The 25,638-nt window shown below is 38.3% G+C and overlaps 2 protein-coding genes and 1 long non-coding RNA gene across 3 annotated transcripts in view; 2 read left to right on the top strand and 1 right to left on the bottom strand.

The window, feature by feature from the left end:
* Window positions 1–2,629, bottom strand: part of scfd2 (sec1 family domain containing 2) — a 99,518-nt gene extending 96,889 nt beyond the window's left edge. Inside the window, exons 1-2 of the mRNA XM_005732302.1 lie at window positions 1,681–2,629; window positions 63–231 (exon numbers count right to left, since the gene is read on the bottom strand). Of these exons, the coding sequence (XP_005732359.1) occupies window positions 63–231; window positions 1,681–2,494 (983 nt within the window). The 5' untranslated portion in view covers window positions 2,495–2,629. The remainder of the gene's footprint in view (window positions 1–62; window positions 232–1,680) is intronic.
* A 93-nt stretch (window positions 2,630–2,722) lies between these two features.
* On the top strand, window positions 2,723–25,460 carry fip1l1a (FIP1 like 1a (S. cerevisiae)). The gene is made up of 13 exons (XM_005732435.1): window positions 2,723–2,788; window positions 3,162–3,225; window positions 4,570–4,607; window positions 5,100–5,195; window positions 5,296–5,393; window positions 5,540–5,625; window positions 7,929–8,025; window positions 8,336–8,444; window positions 11,593–11,629; window positions 14,592–14,632; window positions 15,078–15,249; window positions 25,132–25,248; window positions 25,340–25,460. The coding sequence occupies exons 2-13, from the start codon at window positions 3,173–3,175 to the stop codon at window positions 25,458–25,460; spliced, it is 1,065 nt and encodes a 354-aa protein (XP_005732492.1). The 5' UTR covers window positions 2,723–2,788; window positions 3,162–3,172.
* Window positions 25,216–25,499, top strand: LOC102202680 (uncharacterized). The gene is made up of 2 exons (XR_311706.1): window positions 25,216–25,248; window positions 25,340–25,499. It is a non-coding gene; the product is annotated as an uncharacterized LOC102202680 (long non-coding RNA).
* Window positions 25,500–25,638: the final 139 nt, after the last annotated feature.

Raw genomic sequence — 25,638 nt, 5'->3', positions numbered from 1 at the left:
ATTCTACATGACGGGGAATGTGGTGAATGCTCTAAATTAATAGAAAAATTAAATACACTCACTGAATCTGTGCAAGACAGCCAGGGGCCAGGATACTCTTGGAGTGAGGGGTTTTATGCAGACTTGTGAGCTCCAGCATGTCCACCTGCACGTCTGTCACATGACCCGGTAAGAGTTTTAGCATAGTCAAAACTTTCTCTACTAGGTTGTCACCATGATGACCAACAGCCCCTGTAAATGAATAAATTTGGGATTTAAAACAAGAACAAATATGTGTTGAGTATGTAGCAGCAGTCATTGGTAACGCAACAAAAATATGTGCCTTCTATACCAGATAAAAGGTAAGCAATTCATTTTCCCAAGGAGCCACAAAGAAAACTGGGACTGTTGTGGAAGGCCACATCAATAAGCTGAACATTTCCTGGCTGCTTGGGTTACTTGGTGTAATAGGTAGCTCTGGCTGGTGAGTGTACTGTTGTACATATGTATGTTGGTCTTGGGGAGAAAAGTATGGAAAAATATATGTGCATCAGAGGACAACTTGATATAAATATTCGTTGGGAGGTGGCTAAGGTAATATCTGCAGTGCTCTGCAATAACTAATCTCATCGTGGGTGGTATTTAATTTTAATGATTGCCAAATTACAGAAGACAGGAATGTAAAAAGAGGCAACAATATAAATGTGTACTCAGAAAGACAGAAAGATCATAGAAACTCGACACAGAAAGTTCCCAATTGGTGGGGATGCTCAAACCAAAGCATCTGTTATTCTTCTTTAATTTCAATTTATCTATAGGATATCAACCTAATTTGTGAGGAATTTTTTTTCTTTTTACATTTTTAAATTACATTTTCTCTTTTACATGACGAATCATATGCTTTCACAGAAGAAAGAGGCTGCTGCCAGTAAACAAAAGTATATCCACCAATCAGGCATAACATTATGACCACCTGTCTAACATTGTGTTGGTTCCCCTTTTCTTGCCAAAATGGCCCTGACCCATCAAGGCATGGTCTGCACTAGACCCCTGAAGTTGTGCTGTGGTATCTGGCACAAAGATATTAGCAACAGACAGTTTAAATTCTGTAAGTTTTGAGGTGGGCCTACATAAATCAAACTTGTTTGTCCAGCAGATCCAACAGATGTTTTAGTGGACTGAGCTCTGGGGAAGCCAAGTCAACATCTCAAACCTGTTGTTGTGCTCCTCAAACCATTCCTAAACCAGTTTTGCTTTGTGGCAGGGCTCGATATCCTGCTGAAAGAGTCCACAGCCATGATAGAATACAGTTTCCTTGAAAGGATGTACATGGTCTGCAACAATGCTTATAAGTGGTGCACATCAAACTAACATCTAAATGGACGGCAGGACCCAAGGTTTCCCAGCCGGGTAAAGCATCACATTGCCTCCATTGGCTTTCCTTATTCCCAATGTGCATTCTGGTTCCAGGTGTCCTCCAGCTAAATGACCCCCACACACCAAGCCAGGCAAGTGAAGGTAAAGGTGATTCATTAGACCCATCTAAACTTTCTTTAGATGAAACCCTCTTGGGAAAATGAACTGCTTATCTTTATGCTAGACATTTACTTGACTCTTACCACTGTCATTGTTATGATTCTGGTGTGATTGGGCTTATGCAGCATGCAGAAAGGTCAAACACAACATGGTCACAAATATTACCTGTAAGATCCATCGTTCGGTCTACAAAGATGATTGATGCTTTATTAGGGGCTGTCTTCCTTCGGTTTTTTGCTTGAGGAAGATTGGCGAGTTCCCCTGCTATGATGCGGCTCATTGGACCCAGAGCAAAACTCTCCTCTCTCGTACCTGTAGCCTCAAACATTGAATTTAACGCTGAAGCTAAGGATTTGACTTCAATTTGCAGTTCAGCAGGGAGACAGTGCATGTCTATATCATTCAGGCTTGCAAATCTTCTCTTCTCTGGTCGTTTTTCATTGATGGCCTCCAGGTCTGGCGAGAGAAGAGGGAACAGGTGCGCAAACGGGGGTGCAACTATTAACTGCTGTGACACAGGGGCGAAGACAACTGGAACATGCATGACCTCCGCCGTGTAGTTCATATTTCCCATCCACTCGCACAATTTCTCTTCAAACTGCTCGAACACAGGGCTTCCTTCCATTTCTGTCGTAACTTTGTTGACGAGCAGGTGCACGGAGTGAGCAACGGTGGTAAAGACAACGCAGTACTGAAAGTGACTGAGGGATATGATGTCTTTAATAATGTCAACTGTCCTCCCTTTCAACAGTGTGCTGACCACAAACACGGCTTTAGGCTCATTGACACCGCACGCTTCGAAACTCGAAAACTGCTTTAAATTCCTGGCTCCAGCTTCCAATAACGTGGCAGCTCCTCCACTCCAGTGGAGAGCCTCTGCACATTTGTCATCCATGAAAACAACCGATTTCTTTACCTTCGACAGCACCTTCTCCCACATCAAGAGGGGGAATCGCGTAAACTCCTCAGTCGCCAACATTTTCCTAGTTACGTGTATCAGCTAAATTCACCGAAATCAAAGACACATCAGCAATTTCAGCTTAAGTAGCTCCAACAAAACAAACACACGTCTCTTAAAGGTGACGTGGCGCTAGCCCGTCGCTTCATTAAAACGTCACCCAAACGTCGTTGCTATGACAATAAGCAGTATCCCGAGAACAATCGTTACAGAGTTAATAAAGGAAAACTTTTTATGCAATATTCTCACGAAGTATCTAGACTTTCACTACCATAACCAAGAACGACAAGAGCTAAAAGGGGGAGGATCCAGCGGGTAAATTTAATCTCAAAAATTATGTTAAACATGTGAAGTTTAATTTGTCTTGATGGATTTTAAGCTAATTGAAATTAGTTATGGCGATTTGTTGACACGAGCTTCCTTCATTAAAAAACGAATTTAAATGACAGTTGGCACAAACAATTAGACCCCTAAAAATGTTTAATGCTTAGAGTTATGAGTTCCTCTTTATATTTGTCAATATAAAGAGGAACTATAAAGAGTAATATTGGTCTCAGGAGGTTATTACATCACTTCCCCCAGCGTTTAACGGAAAGATACCATAGCTTAGTTTAAAGAGGCCAGCTGTTTCTTCTGTTTTCAATAGAGCCACTTTGATTTTAATGTGCCTCCAAGTTCCTTGTTTTAGGGGTATATGACATGAACGCCACAGATGACCGACACGAGATACAAAGGGTTGGACTCTCACCCAGGTGTGTAGCCAGTGCCTTAAATAAATAAGTGTTCAAATTTACAGTTGTGTACAGCCATTGTTCTGGCATTGCGCGTGTATATATATATATATATGCATATATGTATATAAGGCGTAGTGGTACTCACTGGACCAGTAAGGGTCCCCACGCTAACCAAGCCGGGGACCCTTTATATGTCAAGACAATATTCTAAATAATAAAAAAAATATACATGAAATGTTGTTTAACTTAAGTTAAACCACTAAAAACTAAAGAAAACAATTCAATACAAAAGAATACAAAATTATTGAAAGTTACAAAGCAATATTAATTTTGTTGTGATGAATTAGAAGGAGTTAGATACTCGTCTCACAGGCCGTAAATTGCAGTGAGCAGTAGACAAATTGAAAATAAACTGTAATGGCATGATTATTTCCAACAGTATTATACTAATGAAGCGTTCAGGTATAATACAGTTTTCACAGTACGATAATGACATTATAGTTGCACAATACATGTGACGGCACCTTGTGTGCTGCCCGAAATGTGCAGTCAGTCATGTCGAGCATTAAAAAGAATTTGATGCTCATTAACTCGCTGTCAGGCGAGAGGGATTTGTTTGTGAGCTGGGAAATGGGGATGTTAGCAATCATACAACTGGAGCCCTGATTTTTTTTTTTTTGTATGTTTACGCCAGCCTTTATGCCTCAGAATAAATGTAGCATAACATGCCAATTACAGTTAGTGACTGTAAAGGATACTAAGGATTAAACAATGTTGTTTTTTGGGCGGGATAGTTTAGTTGTTTTTGCATTTGGGAATTTGTGATTGAAATCATGCAAGCAATTTAAAGAACAACAGTGTCACTTACGTTGATCAGTGCCTAATGGAAAAAAATACCCACATGAAAAACCTGAACGTGAATAGACATGGTTAAATGCCATTTTTCACTTGTACCCATCAAGGTTTAGTGTTCTTGCAGTAATGTAAAATCATTCTGACAATTATCTGTATGAGTGGAAATTCTTTTCTATTTTGATGATTTGATATTATTTTCATCCCTTTCTTTTGTTTATGGGACAATTTGAAAGCTGTCCAAGATGATAATGACATATTATTTTGAATTTTTCCAGCTTTTTATTGTGTTTTTGTAGCTGTTAGGTATGTTATGAATGGGCCTTATTTGTCAAAAACCCCCTTCTGTCAAAAATTTGCTTTGAGATATTTTCATAGTGTTTAAGTTAACGCGTTGTGTCATCAGCACTCAACCCAGACAGAAGTGTTTCTTTCTGTTATTTAAAGTTACTAATGATGATGATAGAGATAACAGTGGTGATGATGTGAGGGCCTCCTTATTTCTTGCAGTACATTTATGCATCTTCGAAGGACACAACATGTAGGTGGTGAGTAGTGACAACCCTTTTGAGATTTTTGGGCAACACAAATGACAGTGAAACATTAAACAAAACAGCCACACAAAGACCAGGCTTTATTGTAAACTTGGTTTAAGAAATAAGAAGACTATAAGATATAAATGTCTTATATCAGTTAACTGATATGCATTCAGCTTCCAAAGACACACAGTGACTATATTTCTCCTCAGAGTCAGCCAAGAATTTAAATATAGAATTTTACAGTGAAAACTATCAGCCTATTAGAGAACCCAGTGACCATTTGACATTTAAAAAAGTACACTTTCAGTCATTTTACACATGTTCATAATTAGTTCACATACATTGAGAATGTCAGCTTCATTACTGCAAATCAGCTGACTTAACTCAGATCTTTATGATTTAAAATATTCCTTATTGAAAATAAATGAGAAATGACGATATATGTGACAAATATATGAAATATATGTGACATCATTATGTCTGCATTGGGATGATTTACAGGTACTACAAATGACCTATTGTTAGAAAAAGTCCAAGGAAATGAAGAAATTAACCAGAAAGTAGAGTTTTTGGAGAAAAAGCCATGGAGAGAAGCTGGTAAGTATTGTTGTTTGACCTGACACATCAATGAGATTCTTGTATGCATTCAGTAATTACATTCAGACCTATTCATTACCATTTAGTGTTTTTATTTTAGGTGCTAACATCTCAGATTACTTTAACTATGGTTTTGATGAAGAAAGCTGGAATGCTTACTGTAGGAAACAAGCAAAACTTCATGGCATGATAAGAAAGGTAAATGCTAAAGACATGGTAAGATAATGCTATCACTAATGTGATTTAGTCAGCCTTCTTTTTAAAGAGACCCTTCACTTAAACAGGAGAACATAGTTAGGAATAATAAATCAGACTGAAACTTGAGAAATTGTTATTCTGCTCAGGCCCAGAAGAGGCACACTGGATATGAAGAAGAGGAGGTGTTTTGTGCTTATTCTTCCCCAGGCAGACCATCTATTGTAGCTTTCAGGTCAGTAATATGTCTTCTCCATACTGTTATATTTTGTGCCTTCAGTCCTACACCCTCTATCCCATTCTATGCTACTGCTCTGAGCTCAGAGCCAGAAGAAGCTGGCAGCTGGTTTTTTCTGTTTGTTTGTGACACGGCAACTATCTGCCTGATGCCATCTGTTTTCTGTGATCCTAAGATGTGCTCAGCATATTAGGGTTGTTTTGGCAAGGGATTGCAAAATGTTGAGGTAAACACAGACTTATGTTCATCTGTTAAAGCCCAAGGCAAAATTTCATCGAAGGTTAAAGCTTTTTAAAAAATTTTTAGGCTTTGTGCCATTCTTTTTCCCGTATTTATATTTCATACATTTATGATTTATCTGCTAACAACAGTGACACCACGTTGTGATCATAGCTTGTCTTGGGCACAAGTCAATGCTTATTTACAGTTGTGCTTTACTTGAGCAGAGTAAAAGGTTTAAGCAGAGACTATTTAAATCACTTTTGTTCATTTGAAGATAAGAAGACTTATCTGAACACAAAATAACTGTGGTAACATTCATAGGCCAATTGGAGTCAGGAAAAACCCTGATTAGTATTTCCATTTTAGGTTTTTTAATGTAATCCGATGCCAGCAGAAATTAATGCAGATTTTTACTCCAACTTTAACAGCCGCTGTAGTTTTAGTTAAAAATTGTAGTAATTCATTAGAATTTAGTGTAATAAATATATAATTGTAGAACTGATTAGGCGAATAGCGTCTCTGTTTACTGTATACTGTTCTTTTGATACATTAGATGATTTAGGCACTGCTGGTACATTTACAAAATGGATGAGCTGGAGGTGCCATCCATCAGTGTGGGAGCATTGGACTTTTAGATGACACTGAATTTGTGGATCGAGACAATAGAAAAAAAAAAGAGATTTTCAGCTTTCTGTAAATGACCTCCTCTGTTGCTATTCCAGGAGTGTAGCGGTGTGTTTTTCCAAGCCATGACTCACTAATGAAAAATGCTGCAGACAAGTGAAAATATAAAAGGTTTGGCATTTTGACGTCACAGTTTGCGATTGCAGCGACCAATTCATCAAACATAAGTAGATTGGGCTTTATAACCCAGTTAGTGCCAAATCTTTATGTGTAGACAAGTATGTTTTTCCTGCAAAGAGATATTTTTGGTGCATTGCTAAACAGATTTCAATTAAAAATTTTAACAAATCCTGTTAATTTGGTTTTGATTTATTCGAGGTCATAAATAACACTGTGAACAGACCTCTGTCAAATAGGGTAACACAGTTGCAGGGGTTTTGCTTTATGGATGGATTGTGCTTAGATGCATAGTAAGTCATCAACGAATCAAAAAAAAATTGTGTACACACTCATGAGGGGCCTGTTTTTTTTTTTTTAATGCTAGGAAAAAACATTCACTCTCAGCAAGCACTTTGCAGCTATTTATAAAACCATGCTTTCAGCCATTGAGTGAAGCTGTCCCATGCAAAACAGGTTCTTTACCACTGCTTCTATTCATTTACTTTAATGGTGGTTAAGATGTCTGTTGGATGCCTTGACCATCATCTGAGACTGACTGACAGAAATGGCCAGCCAGTTTAAGATCTGTCCTACTTGATGTCATTGTTCTCCATCGGCAAGTTTACCCTTAGGAGGAGGACACAGATCTGAGTCATGTGTGTGTCATGTCTCTCTCCCTATGTGACAGCGATTGACCAAACAGTAGACCATCTTTATTCAAAGAGGGTCTACTGTTTGGTTAAGGAATTTACTAGTGTGTTACATGATAATGTAGTAAAGATTTTGGTTTGTTTTTGTGCAGCTCAGGTCAAAAGTGTTTGTGTTCTCAGATCTGGAGCAAAGAGACATTAAGGAGCTGCAGGCACTTCCCTATTGAGTTGCCATTAGATGTAGACGTTTTTACTTTTTTATGTATGCTTTTCTCTACTGTTGATAAAGTCCTTGTGACAGAAGCGGGTTAACATTCCGCTTGTGTGTGTATGTGTGTGTATGAGCTCACTTGGGGTGAGTGTAGCAGGGTTTAGGGCTGTAAAGGGCTGTTTTGTGAAGATGGCAAGATGACCCAGATAAGGAGGTTTAATGCGTTAATGGACCTGCAGGGGGTTTAAGTAAGGACATTGAAAGTGACATTAGGATAAATGAATGTCCTGTTTTTAAAAATGTTATATAAGTGCACATCAGCACCACATTAAAAAGAAGGATTTATGTATGAGAACCCCCACTTGCCTTTTTTAGGACATTATCAAAACATTGTATGTATTTGTACAGTCTTTATCATATTACCTGATCAACAGAGATTCAGATCCTATCACTAATTTGGCTGGAGGACAACCTGAATCCAGCAGAGAGGATGGGCACCAATGTCATAATGATGGAGGCAGCAACACTCAGGTATTATGTTAGTATGGGTTTAATAAGGATGGGCACCAATGCAGGAGGACCTGAAATGATCAGTCTCGGAAGCTATAATTAAACCTTGCATGAACCAACCTGCAGACAATTGATTGAACTATGGGAATTTCAATTAACATAGCATTTTTATTGTGTTCCGCACAGAATTTTTGTAAAAAAGAACTATATGTGTATTAAGCTACTGGTTCAGCCTACAACTTTATTGTTGATAGTTTGTCGCTGTCATTTTTTTAAATGAGATTTCTTTTTATTGTTGTCATAAATAACAGTAACTATCTTTATTTTTCAGGTTGTTTGTGAGATGTGCCATTATGAGGACAGCAGTAATGCTAATCAGCTGCCACCTCCACTCAGCAAGAACTCTTTCTTTAAATTTATTAAAAAGAGAGTTCCACCACGTAAGTCACTCTGCTATTGGAATGCAACACATTTACTTATATTAATGCTTATTTACTATATTTACAAAACTATTTGAGAAAGGTTCTTGTATGTTCTTTTTCATGTGACATGATGATTATGAACATGTGAGTTATCTGCGGGAGAATATTTAGATTTAATACTAAGATTTTCAGATGTTAAGGCCCCAAAGAGAACCCTCTGTTGGACACATCATGCATCATGCAGCTGCACAAATGACTAATAGCAATCAGACCATGTGTTTGTGAAGCTGCAACACGTGTCATAATAAATTATCCTGTGGAGTTGAAGGACAGAGGTGAACTTAGCTGTGTGTATACGTGTGTATCTCTGCACCTGCCTGCATGTGTTTGAAGGCATTGTATGGATATATGTCTTCCTGCAGTCAGGTATCTAGTGCTGTCCAGGTGGGAGTCCATCAGTCTTTAGACTTCCTCTTAGTCTTTGTAGTGAATCATATTGAAATCCAGGAAGGCTCCCTGGCGCAAGCACACAGCTGAGCACATGCCATATCTTCATCTTCAAAGGCTCTGAAATAGAAATGCTGGCTTAGGCCTGCTTGCCCCTTACCCTCTGAGCCCCATACTGCACAGCAAAACCCGTGCCAGAGCCACTAATACAACCAAAATATCAAACATCCTACCGGCACCAGCTTTGAAGTTATATGCATAGCTTTAATGCCGACCACTCCCCTTTCTTTAAGTTATAGGCCCTGCCTCCTTGTGTGAGGCAAATGTGTAGCATGATAAAAATAGCCCCTGGTAAAAAAAAGAAAAAAGTTGCTGGGTCTGCAGATTGAGGCACGAGAAAAGTGCTGAACAGACCCAACTGTGGGGAATAGGGCAGAGGAAAAGAAGGGGCTGTTTTAATTTTTGGTTTGTTTTTCAGTAAGGTCACATTAGATGCCAAGTGTTTTTCATAGGTGCACATTTTGGAGTGGAGCTGTGTCATTACAGGGTTGTACTTGTGTCATCTATCAGTGCAGCACAGTGAAGGTGATGCTGCCTGCTGCTGTGCACTGCAGCTAATCTTCCATACAGCTGGTTACTGGGTCACTATAATCACTGTAGCAACAGAGCTTGTATGTGAATGTCCTCGCTGACTGAACTGAGCAGATTTTTAAATTCTTTTAAAAAACTGACTATGCAAGTAAATGCCCCGTGATGAACAATCAGAGCAACATTAGGACTATTACCAATAAGATTTTTAAAAAAAATGCTTTTTTAACCTTATAATTTTTTTGTTTTGTTTTGATTCATAACATAAAAAAAAATCTGTGCCCTGTATTGATTTCCAGCTTTAGAGTGGAGAATGCTAGTTTTCTTGTAAAGAGCTGATGGCTGTGCTTTTAACAGGTGACAGTGTAATGACAGGATGCTGTCACTGCAAGAAGATTTATGCACATCTGTCCTTGCAGATTGCTGCATCTGAGAGTATGGGAGACAGTAGCCTTTACACTAACAAAGATCACTTGGGCCTGTGCTGCAGTGCAGAACAGCAGCCAGTTGTCCCATGTGAAATATCAGCTCCATCTAAAACACTGCAGCCTGTAGCTCTGTAAAGCATTAGCACGAGACTCAAAACCACGCAAAAACAATCAGATGCAATTAGCCCTCAGCCATTTGCTCTCTCATATGCTGCCAAGCATGCAACTCTAGCCTCCATCAAACACTCACTTGAGATCACCACAGGTAAAAACAATTACTCACTCACGCTAACCTTGATGGCATGTTTATGGACAAGCTGCTGTGTACTTTGTGCATCTGCTTGTGTATACAGTATGCATTGCATAGCATTCCATTAGCAAAGTTACTAATACTGCCAATCACATTTTACAATCCACTTAGATTTTCTGTAGTATAATTCATTCTACAAACTCTTTGTGATGTCTCATGCAGTGACCTCATCTATTTGCAGTAATGAGAGCTTGTCGCAGATGTTTTTTTAATGCTGCACTCTTCATGTTCCTGATTATTCACATCATGGAATCACATTAAAGGGAATTACCTGAAGACCCTCCAGGCTACACTCTCAGACTTCGATGTCTTGAATTTTGAGAAGTTTGTACGTGTATGTTAAATTCTGCTCTTTTCTTTGGGTGTCCAGGTGTCTCAAGTATCAAAAACCGCACTCCCCCATGAGCACTTCGGGCCATCTCAACTCTGTGGAACTTGTATTTGAAAGGGAAAAAACAGTGTTTTAGATTTATTCACAGGACGGCATCTTGATGTTCTTTTCAAATTCAGGCAGCTCATATGTACAGCACACATAGCAGCTCATATTATTCTTCCTCCTGCTTCAACCAAGCTGTTTCTAGCCACTCTCACGTTAGGGGTCTTTAAAAAAAAAGTAGGAGATGGTATCCAGATGTGAATGTGTGCTTGTGCCTTGAGTCTTCAAAGGAATCTCTCTATATATGTGTGCTTGTATGTGTGTCTTTATGTGTACACACATTGGCTCCGTACAGCAAGTGTGAGAGCTGATTTTGCAGCTTGGTCACGTAAAATTTGAGCATTATAACAAGTGGGTCCATTAAGTGTGCACTCAAGCATTTGACTTGTTCTGTTTTATTGATGGAGGAAAAGGCAAGTAGCACTTGCTACATTTTGTTGCACTGACATTTTGAGGCTGATCTAATTTCTTAAGATTAAAAGATGCAGCACTATAAATTATGAATGCATGTTCCTGGTAATGGGTTATATTTTTTCATATTCTTTTATATTGTTTCTGTTATTTGTCTTGTGTTTCTGTTATTTGTTGCTATATTAATAATAACAAAACATCTTCTCACGTTTAATGTGTGATTTTAGACTATTTCTGTTTCCATTTGATTAAAATATTTGGCCTGTGTTGGACAAAATCTGCATTTGGAATATGTATAATATTCTAAACCTTCTAAACTGTTAAGGGGTACAACCTTTAATATGCAGCTTTTTCGTGAATTTTCATGCAATAATTAAATAATTATTTTCTTTGCTCTAATTAAAGCAGCAAATTATTGTGGGTATATTATTATTTCCCTTTTGAGGTTGAATGTAGTTACGGTATTAAAATCTTTTTTTTTTTTTGGAATTTCAGTATTACTGAAGAGAACAATAGATAACTTTGCTGTCTTCTTTTCCTGCTCAGGTCCCCAACCTCCCTCCTCTACTGCTACTGCGGTCAGGTGAGCCCTATAATGTGTCTATCTTTATGCATCAGTTGTAGGTCAGCTCTATATGTAATGACCGTAATGAGGAGAAACTGAAGGTTACTGTGTCAGTGAAAAAGTGAAAACCGGACTCCCTCACAAATTCAGCAAATGTGCAGGGAGGGAAAGAAAAATGTTACTCAGAGACTGGACTAGAAATCATTAGTCAAGCGATTATTACGTTAGTGTGAAAGGAAGTAACTCAAAAGTTTGATAAAACAACTTCTGAAACAGACCAGGTGTCTCTAGTTAGACTCTAAAGATCAACTTGGATTGGGGTTTCTTTTCTGTACACCATGCACTGTTGCTCATCTTCCAACTGAATCAATGGCCATATAAGGTAGAAAGCAAGATAGCAACCTTGTTTGTTCCTCCAGTCTCCTGTTTATCAGTATTCCAGGCACCCCCTCCACTCTGCTTTTCCGATCTATGTCACAACCTGTCTGCAAACTCCCACATTTCAGCAGTAATTTACACAACTTAGATCACAAGTGGGCCACGTTGTACCCAAGGCTCTCTTGCATTTTCTTACACGTTAATGAATGCAGCCCTACTCCATTTGTGTTTGCTGCTGTGCTTGTTTCACTTGGATGCTGTCTGTATCCAGCCTTCCTGAGTCCAGCTCTGTTTGTCTGTCTCACTAGCTTCCTGTTCCTTCATCTTTTCTCTCTTTTCTCATTCCTATTTTTTCCCTTCCCCTAATTTGCTGTGTCTGATGTGTGCCTAAATGTGCTCAGTACTTTGTCCATAAAGATGGTTTTTCTCACATCTCAGTCCATCTGCCAAATCCTCACATCCTTCAGGGACTTACTGTTCCTATGAACTCTGCCAGCCATCTCCTGTGTGCTTTATGAATAATTTCCTTTTAAACTTTTTTAAAAAAGTATACACATGTGCAGTGTCTACCCTGATAGTCCTGGTTTCACTGTTGCCTTTCCCTTGGGGCTATTAGGAACAGCAGGTATTTCTGGCATCATCTTGGCCTTGACATGCCATGCTGCAATGAGGGCCAAGGGTCCTGAGGGCTTCAAAAATACTTAAGATCTGATTAGACTGTGGCAATTCTACAACATTGTTCCCTTATAGTGACAGGATGTAACAATTAATCTCAAAATGAAAATGTCCCTTTGTAGGAAAATTAACTAGCGAACAAAAATCACTGGAAAAATTATTCAAAATGAGCTAAATTTTAATGTGGTAAAGTTAACTGTTCAGGCAGTGGTAGAGTAAAATCATGTTCATCTATGTTTTATACATATCTCACAATAATATTCCTTTAGTCATCCTAGAGGGAGGCCCAATCAGTATAAAAACTGTGATCTATTAATAAAGGAACATTAGAGCATGATAATGACTTGCATGTTTGCCATATCTTCCATAGAGTTTTATCACACATCTATAACTTTATTTTGGTGTGTATTCAATCAGGCTCCTCGACCAAAGCTGTTGATTCTGAGCATTATCAACCTTCAAGTGTATATTACATTACCAATCTTTTTGGGCTTTTCTACCTGTTACATGCTCAGAGAACCAGACTCCCTCTTCCATTCATTGATTCTTCTCCATTCATAAGTAAGTCTTTTAACTTCTCGTGCATCTGTTGAGCCAAAAATAAAATTCCTCAGTGATGGAACTGTTTACTTTTGGATTTATGGAGCAACATAACTGGGCTCACACCTGTTGGAAAGGCGTTCATTTGGATGAGCTTCAAACAAAACCCAAGTTCACATTCAGCTCATTCGGAAGTTTTTAGTTGGAGGCAAGTGTGCCCTGGCCACGTGGACGGACAGAAGACCCAGATTTTATCAGTAATATGCCCTCCATCCGTTCCTCATGCGTTGGCGAGCACACACTACGCCTTGACAATGAGCCAGTCACTTCAAACACTTGGAGAACACAGCTGTGCATTTGTAAAAGTGCTTTGATCCTTTTGCAGACCCGCTTCTTTTATTTTTTCCTTCACTGATTCATCTGTAAATTTGTTTGCTCATGCGGTTTCCTTTTTTAGAATGCACATTAACATTCCTTAAACATTAAAGACAGTAAACAGACAATTACAAATACAATCTGCCAGAAGCAGATAAAAAGAGACTGTCGAGGGTCATCTTGTAGCTGGATCCAAATTGAGGATGCAGGAAACAGGAAATAAGCTCAAAACTCAGCTTCAATGCTGTAGGGAATACAGAAATCCAAAAACATTACAGAGCAGAACCAAAGAATCCAAATACCAGAAACTTTCTGGGAACACATGGCAAGGTGATACACAGCAATCAGGGACAACATAATAAAGGACAAAGGTAGATGTAGACGATAGACACAAGATAATGAGAGCGTGGTAACAGGTGTGAAAACAGCCAAGGACCTTTAACATAATGACACAAGAAGAAAAACTTGACACAAGACACAGAGAACAATGGTCACCAAAATAAAGCAAAGTGACCCACAACAGAACCGGGCGACAAGAATAAAGTGACACAACTAACAGGAGAACAAGTACGAGAAAAAGACAAATTCCGAGACAAGACTGAGAGAACCAAATGGGAATTATCTAATAAATGGCAAAATAAAACACATAGTATACATAATAACTATAAATAATACAGAACTGGAATATAAATCACATTTCAAAACCAAAAGAATCATTTATACAGTTCTCAGAACTCTGGGCCTCAGACACATACGGTTGGTGTAAATCTATGTGTAATGTATGTTGTCCTTTTGTTAGATCTGCTAATACTACTAATTGTATGTTTTAATAAATTCTGCTCAGTAACAGTAATTTGTCTTTTTAAAAAAATTCAGAAATGCTATCATGAAAGCCTTCTTAATGCCATTTATGGAAACTGAAGTTTGAAAAAAAGAATGTAAACTTGGATCATCTGTAAAGGTCTGATGTAAATATAGGATTTTCACATATTTCTTTATTTTCTATTTTCAGTGGGAACTCTACAAGTTTTAACAGCCCATCAGCTTCATCAAGTATGTACATTTGTCCATAAGAGATAGTGTTTCATATTTATTAACTGTTTCAAGATAGATCAGTACTGTATATTACACTGTCTTAGTGAACCTGTTAGGTATGGTGTCCAAGCACTCAACCATTCTGAAAATTACCTTAGGCCGTGCTCTCTCATTCATATTTCTCAGCTGTCTTGAGTATTGGAAAACTGAATCATAATCCTTACTATTCAGCTCCCCTACATATTCAGTTTGAACTTCCAGTATGTGAATATATTTACTAGATCTTTTTCTGTGTTAACCGTTAGAGGAAAAAGAAATAGGTGAGAATAGGTGAGAAGAATTGGTTCAAAGCTCAGAGCTAATTGCTAAACAAATGGTAATGCATGTGGTTGTTAGTTGCTCTTCCCAATTTTCTAACCTGGTTTGGTTCTGTTCTTTAATGGTGTATCATTTTTAATCCCAGGAAGAATCACCATCAGCCCTGGAGTGATTGATACCACCAAGGCTCGGGAATGCTACATATTGCAGGAAAAGCATGACAAGGATAGAGACAGATCCAGAGCGCATGGTCAAGATAAAGAGAACAAAAGAAGCAGAAATAGAGAGAAGGAGGGCTGCTCCTCTTCCTATTATAGGTTGGTCTATGTGAACTGATGATGATTTTATTTAATGTATGTGCTTCAGTTTGCGCTTTGCACTTAGCACAGTGTACTCTCTCCTTTTGTTCTTCCTTTCTCCACTGTTGGGTGCCTCTGCAGTAGTTGAATTTGAATGTCTGCTGTGCAGCTGTGGCCTTCTGGATTAGGCAACATATAATATATTGGAAGTAATCCAGATATTCATTCTCTCCTGGCCTTGTTCAGTATGTGTGCATTTGCAGCCTGCCTGCACACACACACACTGAGGGAGAGAGAGGGCGAGAGAGCGGGTGAGAGAGAGAATTTTGCTGTAGAGCAATTGAAAATTTTAGATGAAAGACAAAAACAGAACCAAAAAATGATCATGAGGTGCAGTGTAAAACTCTGTAGCTCTGTTTTTTTCAGGTTAGACCAGACAGGGACAAGATATTAGTGCAATATATGGTTGTGAAGCCGCTTCTGTGTTATGTTTGCTGTCTTAGATGGCAGAGAACCGAAGAACCAAAGTTGCTCAAGACAAGTGTTAATAAAAAAATACACTTTAAAAAAGAGTTGCTTTTATAGATTAATTAGTTCTCTAAATAATTAAGTTTGTGCTTGAAAATACAGACATAAACTACATTATTTTAGTGTTTGAACTTACCCAAAGATGTTTCTATTAACACAGCTAAAGGCATTGTATTTGTGAGTGGTTACCCTCTTGGCTCTACAGCTGATCGCTATAAAATAAACACACTATTGTGAGAAATGGCCCTAGTGAAGAAATGCATACTATTGCAAAAGAGCATAAGGCCATTGTGACAGAAATCAAGACTATTGCAAGACAAGGAAAAATTATTGCCAGCACAGGCATAACTATTTCAGTTTTTCTGGTGCAGTGAGATGAGGGAATAACTTGCTATATTTGCCAGTTATTGCCAGAGAAAGATTGAGTTTGCACTCCTCAGCATGGAAATTGTTTTTTCTCTCTCTCTCTGAGGCTCACAGCTGATCGGAGCCAGTATAATTTCCTCTCCAATTTTCACATAGTGCCCTACTACCCTATAGTGTGACAGCCTGAGCGCCTGCTGTACAAGCACTCATACATGCTAACATGTGAACAAGCCAAATCATGCCCTACATTTCTCAGTGTTGACCATTAGCCAAATTTCTATTTAATTATTATTAACTTAGATAGCTGTCAACTGTAATACACACACTCCTCAGCTGACCTGAAGCTCGTACTATAGGAAAAGGCAGGCTTATAGCATTGTTAGGTTGCGTGGGGTTTTACCTTCTGGAATAGGAATAGGTTCATGTACAGTTCTTTTCTAGTCTACCAGACATACAAGCACTCTTTCGTGTATTATCCACGTAAGTGCTTTCTATCTAACATTCACACACATTCATTGAGAACATCCTGGGGTTAGTAACTTGCCCAAGGATATTTGACATGACTGGGACAGTCAGGGGTCAAACCACCATCTTCCGATTAGTAGATGGCCTGCTATTGCTCCTGAGCTACAGCCAACCCCTTTTGCCTCTAAATACTTGAAACTACAAATATATGCAATACAGGTGAAATTCTTCTGTTTCTTTGGCTTCAAAAGCTGTAATGTTGTTGATAACAACAAATCCCTGCATCAGCTACTGTAAAAGCGTTGCTGGTAATTAACTTGCAATTAAAATAAGTGCAAAATAGCAAAAATGACAAGCTGAAGTATTTCTTACTGTACTGGGCTCTGTTAAAATATCCTTACATGCTGTTCTGTGCTGTTCAGCACTTTTCCTTACTTGAAGTGGTGAGCATTTCCTTGAGTGTTTATGCCCTAGATGTTTGAATTCAGGTTTATACATATAGCTCAAAGCAACATTTTGGGTCAAATAAGGGAAGTGGGACATGGGACAGATGGGAAGTTATAGGCTAAATGTAGAAGATCTGAAGAATGGGAATCACATGTGCATGACAGACACACAAGAGATTTAGAGTCATTCTACAGATTTGGTCCCAGCTGACAGGACTATTCCTTTGGCCCAGTGTGTGCTCCTCACACGTTAGTGGCTCTGCTGACGTTTTTGTCCTACATTCTGGTCAGATGATCAGAATTCAGATACACACACACACACACATGCATATGTACAAGTTCTATGTTTTTGTTACGCTGATTTATTACTGGGCTCTAGATTATTTTTAGAGTAGGCCCAGGGGGATTTATTGTTAGTGTGTGTGTGGGCAGGACAGAGAAGCAGATGGAGACCTCCATAGCTTTGCTAGCCATCCTTATTGTTCACTGACTAAGTCAGTGGGAGTGTTACATGTATGTGTTATTCATTTAGAAACTAGCTAGCCTATTTGTCCTTTGCTTACTCATGCACACAGGCAAAGTGTGGCAAGAGGTTTTCTAAGTATCAGCTACTGGTTATTAGCTGTGACTGTGACATCATGCCTCGGATTTAACCCCACTACTAATAGATTCCACAAGGCTATTGTTCACCAGTACATTTATTCAGACCGAGTGATATATTGTACTTTTCAGGCACACATTCAGTCTGAGTAACTGATTGGCCATTTGGTCAACACTTGCCCCCTAACTGTAAATTTTAGCTTTGGATGATAAACGTAACTTTTTCCAGCTGGCAGTACCTCAGATATTCTTCATTTCCTTCATGCACACATATGCCCGACCTTGCACAACACAGTGACGAATTGCAATATCCTCTTTTTTTGACATCAGTTCACACAAGGCATAGATCTAATACCTCTTGGATAATTCGATCAAACCTGGATAATAACGGAATTAAGAAATTCTAGTGTGATAAGGAAATTAAAATGATAATTATCTTCTATTAGGTTGGATTAAAAGCATCATTATGCTCCAAGACTCGTTTCAGCGTTAACAGAGGGTATGGCTCACATTTTATTAAAAAGGAGCTAATAGCTGAAAAAAAAAGGTTTGCTGGTATGTTGTGCAACCAAATCAGGCTATTGCTAATTCGGAACAAAACTCCTGAAAGCTTAGCACGTTATTACCTTTGCACTTAATTTATTAGTTGAATTATTTAAAGAATAACATTTCAAAATTACCAAAGTTTTGCCTGTGTTAGGGGGAAACAGTTTTTTCATGCAACTTCATTTTCATCATTTTTGAAACATCAGATTTGGATTTAGAGGTTAGAGCATAGTCTAAATTCCCATGTATTTCTTGATTTTCCTCGGCTACTCTTGTGCCTGATGCCACACTTATCCTGGCCTCAGGGTCGGTCTTGGGGCCTGGACATTCTTTCACCTACATCTGTTTTTACTTTCCTTTCACCAAAGTTTTTTTTATTATCTCTTAGTGTGACATGTTTTTGTCTTTCTCTTTCAGTATCATTCAAGAAACTAATTTCTTTCCCAGAGCCGGTGCCTGTGCCAGATAAATTTTAAAATTACTTCTACATTGTTTGCCTGTCAAGTTTCAAGTTTCAAGTTTTATTGTCATGTACAGATAACAGTGTAGCCACATTTATCCATAATGAAATTCTTTGGCTTGTGCTCCTCAGCTTTACATGAGCATATAGAGAGTGTGCAGTTATATTGAGAAGAAAATAACAGAAAATAGCAGTTTATTAGTAATAAAATAATAATAATAATAACAACAATAAAAAAAGAGAGGAAAAAGTATTAAATATTAAAGAATTTAGTTGGTATTTACATTTAAGGCAAGTTGGTATTTACAAGTTTGTGCAAGAGTATCTGCAGGTTGTACAAAGTTGTGCAGTGAGCATTTAAGTAGCATTTGTTGAAGTGACAGTGTGCAGAGTCCTGTAATTGTAGTGAGTGTGTAGTGGTGTGTATGGAATGTCAGCAGTTCAAAAGTCTGATAGTTTGTGGTTAAAAACTGTCCCTGTGTCTGGTAGTGCGGGTCTGGATGCTCCTGAACCACTTGCCGGACGGCAGGAGTGTGATAAGTCTGTGGCTGGGATCAGAGAGGATCCGCTGTGTCTTCCTCATGCAGCGCTGTGTGTAAAGATCCGGTATGGTTGGCAGTTCAGTCCTGGTGATGCGCTGTGCTGATCTCACCACCCTCTGCAGAGCTTTGCGGTCCAGAGCATTACAGCTGCTGTACCAAGTGGTGATGCAGCCAGTCAGAATACTTTCAATGGTGCATCGATAGAAGTTTGTAAGTATTCTCGGGTTCATGCCGAATCTTCTCAGGCGCCGCAAGAAGATCACACCAACATGGTGTGACCAGCTCAGATCCTCGCTGATGTTGATGCCCAGGAATCTGAAGCAGCTGACTCTCTCCACCTCTGCTCCTTCGATGTGGATGGGGGGTGTGGGCTCCTCTCTGCAGTCTCCTGTAATCCACGATGAGCTCCTTGGCTTTGCTGACGTTAAGCAGCAGGTTGTTGTCGCGGCACCATGATGTCAGGGCTCTCACCTCTGCTCCAGTGTCTCTGCACTCCCCGTGCTCACTGCTCTCTCTCGTCCCACATTCCTCCTGAGGGAAAACAATAGAGGCAGCCATTAACACACTTTATCCCAGCAGGCATACACTCACAGACTTTCCGACTACGCTAGAAGACTGACGTGAAGTCAAACGCAATAATCCAGCGTCGGTGGAAGCTCCATCGCTCTTCTAAATAGCTCCCCCGACGAGCCCAGATGAGGAGCAGGTGTGTAGCAAGGACTTCGGGTGTGGCCAGTCCTCAAGCCAGGCCACGGCCTGAAGGTGCCTGTAACTTCGCCACAGAAAACCGCAACACACACACACCTGCCTACATACAGATGCGGACAGAGACCAGTGGCAGAGCAGACGACACACCAAATGAGAATAATAATAATAATAATAATAATAATAATAATCACAACAACAACAATCATAGTCCCCACTGCTCACGGACTCCGAGTCCCCAGAGCCGGTCTGTGACACTTTTAAACAACCTAATCTTTGACAAAACAGTTGCACAGTCACTCAATCATTTTGAAACACTGCTCGACACTTTGGTGAGCAGGATACCCGGATGTTTTTATTGTTTTAGTGTGTTTTTTAGTGCATATTTATTGTTGACTGGTTATTGTTAATTATGTATATTTTAGCAATTTTGGCATGAAATTTAAAATTTTAAATGTGCTATAAAAATTTGACTTGACTTTAACTTACATACTTCTAGATGCAGGCACTATAATATTGGCTATAACTCATAGTGACCGTACAGTTTTTTATGTCTTTGTTTTAGGACTTTCACTCATTGCCAGAAACACTTGTGTGCTTGCTTGCTGTATATTAGCTGATCGAGTCATTGCATACTAGTTATATTTTATGAAACATACATGTTTCTCACATACAATTTATTTAGTCTTAGATTTATACTCCAATGATTGTAAAATGCACTGACCCTGTCTTTGTTCTCACATACTAATATACAAAAACTGAATAAGGTGAGATTAGAAAGGGTTAGAAGAACATAGCGTTTTACTATTTAAATGAGTCTGATTTGATTTGTGCCTTTTATATGAACCTGTGCAGAAGTAGAGCATAAAACCCAGAGTTAGTCAGCTAATTACTCATTTTATACCACCGGTTATCTAGCAGAGAACATTGAACCAATCCTACATGTCAGTTAATCCAAAACAATGTAATTTACCATAATGAACATATGTAGAAAATTAAAAATAAGGACAACTCTTTCTACCTAAATATCAAATTTCTAAAAAGTGTGTGAGCTTAACACTATGTATAAATTCTGCTATGTGACCTTGATACAAAGAATCTACATGTTAATCAGCTCTAATATGCAAAAGTCCGGCATGTTTATCACAAATTCAAATAGAAGACGTGAGTTTGACAACCCCAATAAAGACTGCATTATTTGGCCATGATTGTGTTTTAAATGATAATTACTACAAAAGAAAAAACAAACAAATTTCTTTTTCACTGCAAAGCAGTCATCCCTTGCTATACAGGTTGTGTTAATTGAAAAATTGTACTTTGTGTCCACAACACCACTCTCTGAAGAATCAGGGTTTCTCAGTCAGGTTGTGAATTCTACGGTAGTGCTCATCCGGTCAAGCTTGAGCACTAATTTTGAATAAAATAATACTAAAAAATATATGTGAAAGGAGGCTTTTATGCTATAATTTACTCTTATCAACACTGTTTCCTCTGGAGTCATTTGAGTGTGTTTATGGTATTATGTGTGGTGAGATGTTTCTGTGTTAAAACTAATGGCTTTGAGCAAGAACAAATGTGGGCCTAGAGTCCTAGTCCCTGCTGCTAACACAAGAGCTGTCTACAAATATTGAATATATTTAGCTTTTTACTTGCAACAGTTGCCCCTTAAGGCTCTCTCTCTCTTTCTCTGTGTTGTTCAAGTGAATGATAATAATTACTCCAGCTATGTGTGAGCACACTGTCTGCATAAGCAGCGCATCATCTGTACTTTTCTATAGACTTTTTGGAAAAACGGGACGTGAACAGTGCCTTTAGTCTGATGATTCTTAAAGGTCAGGCTGATTATTTTAAAATTACAGACTATTGCTGTGCCAAGGTGGCGAGATGAGCAAGTTAGATAGAGAGGGGAAAATTTATTTTAATACACTACTCATTCACTCTTAGCAGTGGGTAAGATTTCCACTGTAATAAAACTAATGGTGCTGGCAGACTGAAAGATGTAGAACACTGAAGCAGAAGGAAAAGATTTTATTTACAGAATTCTAAAATAGGAAACAATGTTTCTTTGAAGGCAGAGAACTAGTTGGTCTCTGTCTGATAACATAGTTGCCATTAAGGTGGGCAAGTAATTGGTGAGGATCCAAAGACTTGATGCATAGAAAGCTTGCTGGTAAATATGGAAAACCAAGAGCAGACAGAAAACCCAAATATAATTACAATAAATCAGTCCTGATATTCGGTAAACTGGTGACTGGGAGAGGAAAAAAATGTATGAATATGAGTATATATCAGAGACCATGTAAAATAAAAATACAGTAATGAAGAATATTTCAACATTGCTGAGTTAATTCATGTGGTGGAATATAGAAAAAGAAGAAGAAGAGGCAATGAAAGCACAAGATAAAATTCAAACAATCAAACAAAATCATACAAATTTAATTTGGAGGAGAGAAAAAAATATGTATCCACATAAATGTAAAAACATAATGATTAAGAAACTATGTTGGAGCTAACCCATGTTGGGTATAATGTGTTAGAAAGTAACACGTAAAATTTTTTCAGAAATGGAGTAATGTAACAAGTTACTGCAATTCAGTAATCACATTACAGTTCCAATTATGTTGTTACTTGCATTATAAAGTTATAAAGTTATCTGCATTCAGGACCGATAGAAAGACAGAAAACATCAAACGTCTATTTCTACGTACTTGTGTTACAGTCAGCCGATATTGGTTCATGTGCAGGGAGGCAGAAAATGATGCATGGGTCTACAAATTTTGATGAATGGAGATATGGACACTACTTTTATTTTTATTGCATGAAAAGACAAGAGCATAAAGGTAAAGTGGAAACTGCATCCAGGACAGAAACAGCTGCATTTTACTTCTAACTCAACATCGCCACTTTGGAAATATCTGCACAGACAGCATGCTAACACAAAGCCAAGAGCCCACATTGATGTTAAAGCTGAGTGTATGCCAACCTTAGTGCAGCGGCATGTTTTTGAGTACCAATACCTTCACTGGTGTGGATGATTTCACAGCTGTATTTAAATGAATTATAACTACTCCATAACTTCGCCTCAGTGGCCGTCTTTGCTACGTCTTTGCACCCAAACGCACTTTTCTTGCCACTCAGTCCACATTCTTTCATGATGCTTTCAGGTATCTGAATAATTTATCACTCAATGTTCTTCCAAACACTTCATTGCAGTAGGCAAAATCCTCCAGTGTTTTCCTTTCTTATAAGTGGCAAGATGATGAGTTGAGGTACATTTGCCACTTCTGTTGATTTGTTCTAATAGAAAATACGTTTTCTCGCATGAACACTATCTGAGACTAATATCATCTGAAAATTATTCATGTCCCTCCATACTATGACATTGGATCAAGGAAGAGCTTTTCAATTTGTTAAATGCCCCTGGCCTTAAAAGAGCAACAACAATTTTTAGCATGGTTTCTTGCATTTTTGCTGTGAACTGAATTACAAAATGAGAAACTATGCTAGCAGCTTAACCCATTGATATTTACAACCAAGTCAAGTTACTTGAAAATAGTAATTAGTTACTAATTACTGATTACTTCTCCAAGAAAGTAATCCTGTTACTATACTAATTACTTATTTTCAAAAGTAATTAGCAACTTTATTACTTAGTTACTTTTTAAAAACATAATCCATCATATAATATTGAACCAAATGAAAAAGCCTCTTTTTTTTGTTTTATTGGTTTTATTCTTTTAACTACATGCACATTGCATCAAGCAAAAATTTAATTGAATGCAACAGTCTCTGAGTGGAGATTATTTGTTTAACATTTAAACCTATTTTCTGCATATTCCAGCATATAAAAAAAAAACTTTTTTTTTTGTGTTTACACTCACTCTTTCAAATAGATGCAAGTAAAACACAGCAAAAATGTGCCACAGCGGTCATGTCACTGGGGGGATCTGGGTGTTCCTCTGTGAATTTCACATTGCTGTGGCAGCGTGATAGGTGCTTGCTCAGATTTGAAGTTTAATTTTTCGCTGTAGAAAGAAATTTTCTTACCACGCAGAATGTACAGGAGATGCTAATGTTCTTGTCACTTTTTACAGAATCAAACTTAAAGTAATGTCAGTACTTCCAATCTTTAAACCCTGCATGGTTGTACTCTCTCCCGCACTTTATATTATCCATTGTTAATCTACACACGTCTGTTGCACACGTCGCATGTTCGTACATCATTGTCATGAGACACTCTCACAAACAAACTCACGGTTTAGTAACGCAGCATGTTTATGGGAACGTAACAGTAATCGAATTACTTTTTTGCAATAGTAATCCCTTACTTTACTCGTTACTTGAAAAAAGTAATTGGATTACACTAAGGTGTTACTGACCATCCCTGATAACAACAGAGGAATTTCTCATCATTTTTCAGTTGTAAGCAGTGTTCTAGGTGGTTTGACCGACAGTTTAACAAGCTGCCAGCATAATGGGATAAAATCCATGACATCAAATATTACAAAACAGAGCCATTACATTGGTCCAAAGATGTAATGGCTCTGTTTTGTAAGTACCACAATAAAATAGGTTTACTGGCCAAAAAAAGCAGTGCGTAAAACATGTTTAAACATCCTTTTTTCAGGCATTTTTAGCTATTTTTAATAGGATATTTAGTACCTAGAGAGAAAATCATGCAGAGAATTGGAGAGTGACACGCCTGGATCAGCTTTTTCCTGGTCTTTAAGGTACTTCAGGGTGCTCAGTGTAGACACAGAAAAGACCATCTCACTCACTTATAGAACCATTGGACTATAAATTTTAAACCATACATGTTTGCAGCTGCTTTGTCCAATATGTCTCCAGTGCTGGTTTAGACTGATTTCACCATGTTTTTGCATGTGTGTTTCCAGAGGTCATATGAACACTAGAATTTAAAACTTATAGGTAACTGCAGTGTGGATGTGTGGCTTTTATGTAAAAGGCATGCTGTGACACTTGTATTGGGCTCTTTGTTACTCAAAGTGGAAGCCGGGGGGAGGTTATAAAAGCTAACACAGTGGTTACAGTTTTAATCCCTTGAGTCATGACTTATCTCTCTTTCACTGGAGCAAGAGAGCAGCAGTCTTCCTGTGGGTCAACAGGCCTCCCCCCCCCCCCCCCCCCCCCCCTTTTGTGTTATGTCCCAATGAGAAACTCTCAAGTTTTATCAGTAAGTAATGTAAGAATAAAATAAAAACCGTTTTGTTTTCTGCAACAGGGAAGCGCAAATGAAGCTCAGGGAGCCTAGGAACCAAGGGTACAAGTATCGCTATGACAGAGGCAGTGGAAAAAAGAGAAAGAGCAACAAAGATGGATCACGAAAAAGATCAGAAAGGTCTAATGAGAAACAAGCGCACTCACATATATGTAAAAGGATGAAAATACTAGAACTAACCTTAATGATCATTATCTTGTGTCTTCAACAGCAGCAGTGTCAGGAGCAGCAGAAGTAGCAGAGATGTTGGTGGGAACAGGGACAGGAGACACAAACAGAAAAGAAACAGAAAAGCCAAGACATGTAGGAAGAACAAGGAAACCAGCAAGTAGTTCTCTCCTAACAAAAAAGGAAATTAAAATCTGACTGACTTTCAGTCTCCCAGCCTGATTAACAGAGAACAGCCCTATGGCCTCTTACATTATATTGTTTTGGAAAATTAATTAATAGATAACATCATTCACAAATTAATATTTTCAGTAGTTATAATTTATTTAAATTAATAATTTT

The sequence above is a fragment of the Pundamilia nyererei genome, unplaced genomic scaffold (genome assembly GCF_000239375.1).
Source record: "Pundamilia nyererei isolate P.nyererei 1_Seehausen unplaced genomic scaffold, PunNye1.0 scaffold00046, whole genome shotgun sequence".
In the NCBI taxonomy this organism is placed as follows: Eukaryota; Metazoa; Chordata; class Actinopteri; order Cichliformes; family Cichlidae; genus Pundamilia; species Pundamilia nyererei.
The sequence above is the reverse complement of the archived record's forward strand: the minus strand, read 5'-3'. Positions and strand labels throughout refer to the sequence as shown.